The 4,859-nt window shown below is 41.6% G+C and overlaps 2 protein-coding genes across 2 annotated transcripts; both read right to left on the bottom strand.

The window, feature by feature from the left end:
* Nucleotides 1-212: 212 nt before the first annotated feature.
* On the bottom strand, nucleotides 213-1,687 carry LOC138877086 (uncharacterized). The gene is made up of 2 exons (XM_070156589.1): nucleotides 1,114-1,687; nucleotides 213-886 (listed from the first exon to the last, which is right to left on the bottom strand). The coding sequence occupies exons 1-2, from the start codon at nucleotides 1,685-1,687 to the stop codon at nucleotides 213-215; spliced, it is 1,248 nt and encodes a 415-aa protein (XP_070012690.1).
* A 49-nt stretch (nucleotides 1,688-1,736) lies between these two features.
* On the bottom strand, nucleotides 1,737-3,944 carry LOC138877088 (uncharacterized). The gene is made up of 3 exons (XM_070156593.1): nucleotides 3,634-3,944; nucleotides 2,668-3,516; nucleotides 1,737-2,442 (listed from the first exon to the last, which is right to left on the bottom strand). Exons 1-3 carry the CDS (start codon nucleotides 3,942-3,944, stop codon nucleotides 1,737-1,739), a joined length of 1,866 nt encoding a protein of 621 aa, XP_070012694.1.
* Nucleotides 3,945-4,859: the final 915 nt, after the last annotated feature.

Genomic DNA, 4,859 nt, shown 5'->3' on the forward strand with positions numbered 1-4,859 from the left:
CGGTGGTACCCGTATTATATCTACATGTATTTGGCACTGATGACACTTTTGGACATACCTGATGTAATACATTTCCATAGTCATCCAAAAATATCCTGCTCTCAATATCTTCTTGGCTAAAACGAAATCGTTCATGTGTGGTTCGCAAGTTCCGACATGTATCTCTTCAAGCAGTTTGGAAGCTTCCTTGGCGTCAATGCACCGTAATAATCCTAGGTTTGGAGTCCTTCTGTACGAAATTCCTCCACTGTGGAAGAAATGATTGGATAATCTTCAGAGTGTGCGTTTCTCATTATGGTTTGCATGCTCCGAGTTTCTCCTTTTGCCAAGTATTCCTTGATATCATGGAACCACAGATTCCCATCCGTTTCTTCTTCAACATGAGCGCAATAAGCTGGCTGATTATGGATTCTTACTGGAATAGGGTCGATGGAGTTCTTATCTGGGTGTTGTATCATGGAAGACAAAGTAGCCAGTGTGTCTGCGAACTTGTTCTGGATTCTCGAAACATGTTTGAATTCTATTTTTGTGAACCTCTTCATCAACTCTTGCATGTGATACAGATATGGCAATATTTTGGTTTTCTTGGTAGCCCACTTTTCTATAACCTGATGTACCAGAAGGTCTGAATCACCAATTACCAGCAATTCCTGGATATTCATGTCAATAGACAAATTGATCTCTATGATGCAAGCTTCGTATTCTGCCATATTGTTGGTGCACGGAAACCTGAGCTTCGTGGATACCGGATAATGCTGACCTATCTCTGACACCAAAACAACCTCAATACCCACTCCTTTGAAATTTACAGCCCTATCAAAGAATATTCTCCTCCTATAGGATTTTCTACAAGATGATCTGCTAATGCCTATCTCTTGACTGCCTTCTGAGTCATATAGACAATATCTAATTCACTCAACAGTATCTGCCATTTTGCTAGTTTCCCTGTAGGCATGGGTTTCTAGAAAATGTATTTTAGAGGATCCATCCTTGATATGAGATATGTAGTGTAGACACATAAGTAGTGTCTCAATTTCTGAGCTATCCATGTCAGGGCACAGTAGGTGCATTCCAACAAGGAATACAGTGCTTCATACAGTGTGAACTTCTTACTCAGATAGTATATGGCCTGCTCTTTTCTCCCCGTCTTATTGTGTTGTCCCAGGACACAACCGAAAGCTCTATCTAGTACAGACAGATAGAGCAGCAGAGGTCTACCAGGTTCCGGCGGGACCAAGACTGGTGGTGTGGATAGGTATTCCTTGATTTTTTCGAAAGCTTTTTGACATTCTTCAGTCCAACTAGTTGCAACATCTTTCTTCAGCATTTTGAAAATTGGCTTACAGATCATGGTCGATTGTGCTATGAAATGGATGATGTAATTGATACGCCCCCAAAAGCTCATCATATCTTTCTTGATCTTCGGAGGTGGCAAATCTTGGATAGCTTTGACCTTTGAAGGGTCTAATTCAATCCCTCGACGACTGACAATGAAACCTAGCAATTTTCCAGCAGGGACGCCAAAGGCACACTTTGCAGGATTCAGTTTCAGATTGTACCTTCGAAGCCGATTAAATAATTTCCTTAAGTGTTCTATATGATATGTGCTTCTTTTGGATTTGATGATGACGTCATCCACGTACACCTCAATTTCTTTGTGAATCATGTCATGGAAAATAGTCGTCATGGCTCTTATATAAGTGGCTCAAGCATTCTTCAGGCCAAACGACATTATTTTATAACAATACATCCCCCACAGAGTGATAAAGGCTATTTTCTCGGCTCCAGATCTGATGGTATCCCGCGAAGCAATCCACAAAGGATTGGAGTTCATGTTTGGCACATTTGTCGATCAATATGTGTATATTCGGTAACAGGAAATCATCTTTGGGACTTGCTTTGTTTAAATCCAGATAGTTAACACATACTCTGACCTTCCCATCCTTCTTCAGAACTGGCACGATGTTAGCCAACCAAGTAGGGTATTCGACCACTCTGAGAACCTTAGTTTTGATTTTCTTGGTAACTTCCTCTTTGATTTTCAGACTCATATCAGGCTTGAACTTTATGAGTTTTTGCTTTACAGGCGGACACATCGGATAAGTAGGTAGTTTATGAGCCACTATAGATGTGCTCAAACCAGTCATATCATCATAAAACCATGCAAAGATATCTTCGTACTCCTTCAGAAAACGGGTGTACTCTTCTTTCTCTGACGGTGACAGGTGAATGCTTATGCGAGTTTCTTTGACTGTTTCAGGATCCCCCAAATTGACTATCTCAGTTTTGTCCAAATTAGACTTAGGCTTGTTCTCAAAATTTTCCACTTCTCTTACAATTTCCTCAAGTATTATATCTTCTTCCTCTGAATCACTATCCTTATGTTGTGTTGTCCCATTACATGTCACAGTTGTCGGTTCACCAGGATAAGTAATAATAATACTGTAGAAAGAAAATGTAAAGGATAATAATAAAAACTAAAATAGCAATGCATTAAATAAATCTTGAAAACATTAAAACAAGTACGGCTCGGTGACTTGAGCAATTATTTCAAAACAAAATACGTCTAAATCAAAATACTGAAAACGTCTTAAATGCTAAAAATTGCTTTTAAAAAATATATCATGCTAATTGCCAGGCTACCTAGGAACTCGATGGTCCTAGAACGGTGCAGCAGTCCAGTTCTTGAGAACAGCTACCTTTCCCACGGTCTGAATCATAAGTTCTTCTTCCTCCTCCTCCTCAACTATTGCATTGCAGTCCATGTCTTCATCGTCCTGAAATAGATTCCTCAGGCAAGCTAAAGTTTCATCTTCTTCAGATCCCCATATCACGTCAGTCTGTTGAAATGTCTGGTGCAGATGTTGTATTGGCCGTTCAAGTGGGTAATAAGGACCACGCCATGGTGGCGACCAATTCTGATACTCGTGCCAGGTGTATTCATACCCCAGCCCAAAAGTTGTGCCATGACGCTTTAGCTGTATCAGTTTGGTGATCCCTTGGAGATTCTTGTCGAGACCCTTGTCGGGTTCGTACCCTGTCCTTAACAATATGCTTTCGATCTTATTGCTCCACCATTTGTCTTTCTCAATTACATTGATGCACTCGCTGCGATGGTACGTCTCTCCACCCAATTTCCTTCTATTCTCGACAACCGGAACAATTTGATTGGTGTAAATAGGGTTACTTCCATCCCCGTGGATGATTACTTCATGATGATTCCATTCAAATTTTACAGCCTGGTGTAGAGTGGAGGCTACGGCCCCAGAAGCATGTATCCATGGTCGACCCAAAAGCATGTTATATGTGGCGGATATGTCCAATACTTGAAATTCAACATCAAACCAAGTCTGACCCTTCTGCAAAAATAGATTGATTTCCCCAATCGTGGCCTTTTGAGTCCCATGCAAACCCCTTTCCCCAAGTCCTGCTCGTATCTCATGCAAACCTTTACCCAACCTCTTTAAAGTAGTCAACGAACAAATGTTGAGACTTGAACCCCCATCTATTAGGACTCTGGCAATGAATTTGTCCTCAAATTATACCATGATATATAGTGTCCTGTTGTGACTCAATCCTTCGGGAGGCAGTTTGTCTTCGTGAATAGTGATCTTGTGGCTTTCCAATACTTGCCCTACCATATTAGCCTTTTTTCCACTAGTGATATTATTGGGTACATAAGCTTCATTCAACACTTTCATCAATGTATTCTTATGCGCCTCAGAATTTTGTAGTAGTGATAGAATGGATATCTGAACCGGGGTTTTGTTCAGATGATTAACCACACAATACTCTCTTGTTTGAACCTTTCTCCAAAGATCATTTGGGCCAGTTTCAATGAGAGGTGGCTTGGAAGCGGCTTCTTTGCTTGTTCCTCCTAAATGCTCGGGTGTATAAACCCTACCAGTTCTGGTCATGCCTTGTGCTGCACCTGTTTCCTCCATTTCCCCCTTTCCTTTCCTTCTCGCCTCTGTAGCATAGTCTTATGGTATAACATTGGAATTAAAGAAGGATGTAGGTGCTACCATCACATTGAAGGGTGTGGTCACTTCCACCTCAAACGAAGTTGGCGTGGCTGAGGGCGTTGTTACTTCAACCTCGAACGGAGTTAGTGCGGTTACTTCAACCTCATTGGTGGTTGAATCTGCACCACAATAGGTGTGAGAATGAATGGAGATATTTTAGGTTCATCACCTTCACGAATGAGCCCGATCGATCCTTCCGGATCCTATTCTTCATCAGTTTCTATCACGTTTACCCCTTTGCCTCTGTGATCCGGGAGAGGGTTGTTGTGGACACTTGGTGTGGTCTCTTTGGCTTGTATAACCTTGGTGTCAATCAACATCTGGATCTTATCCTTCAAAATGCGACATTTATCAATAGTATGACCTTTCATGCCCGAGTGGTAGGCATATTACTTGTTTGGATTGACCCATTGAGAGGAATTTTCCATGGTAACAATAGGAATGGGAGTGACATAACCAGCAGCCTTCAGTATTTCATACTACTGATCGATGGGTTCAGCAATAGGAGTGTATTGTCTAGGTGGTCTATGGTCGAAATTTGGTCTGGGTTTTTGGTAGTTTTGGAGAGCTGGTAGTGGTGAGTGGTAATATACAGGTTGGGTGTTATAGGTATGGTAAGTGGCGGCAGGTTGTTGGTAGCTGGAAGGTGAAGGCTGATATGTGGGTGGTGGTATTTGGTATGTGAGGGGAGACTTTGGATGTTGGGCTACCATTACTGCACCAACTTCTTTCTTTTTAGAGATAGCTCTCGACTGTAAGGCTTTGTTTGTAGCCTGTAGTGCCTCAAAATTTGTCACCATTCCACTTTTAGTTACTTCCTCTATTCTTTCTCCC

The sequence above is a fragment of the Nicotiana sylvestris genome, chromosome 1 (genome assembly GCF_000393655.2).
Source record: "Nicotiana sylvestris chromosome 1, ASM39365v2, whole genome shotgun sequence".
Lineage (NCBI taxonomy): Eukaryota > Viridiplantae > Streptophyta > Magnoliopsida > Solanales > Solanaceae > Nicotiana > Nicotiana sylvestris.

What these genes read in the sequence shown, in the direction of transcription:
- LOC138877088 (XM_070156593.1), bottom strand. Translation starts at nt 3,944, where the DNA reads ATGGAGGAAACAGGTGCAGCACAAGGCATGACCAGAACTGGTAGGGTT. An exon ending in AAAAAGGCTAATATGGTAGG is followed by an intron (nt 3,517 to 3,633) that starts GCAAGTATTGGA and finishes ATTCATTGCCAG; the next exon opens with AGTCCTAATAGATGGGGGTT. An exon ending in AAGAACTGGACTGCTGCACC is followed by an intron (nt 2,443 to 2,667) that starts GTTCTAGGACCA and finishes TTCTTTCTACAG; the next exon opens with TATTATTATTACTTATCCTG.
- LOC138877086 (XM_070156589.1), bottom strand. Translation starts at nt 1,687, where the DNA reads ATGACGACTATTTTCCATGACATGATTCACAAAGAAATTGAGGTGTAC. An exon ending in GCAGGCCATATACTATCTGA is followed by an intron (nt 887 to 1,113) that starts GTAAGAAGTTCA and finishes TATATGACTCAG; the next exon opens with AAGGCAGTCAAGAGATAGGC.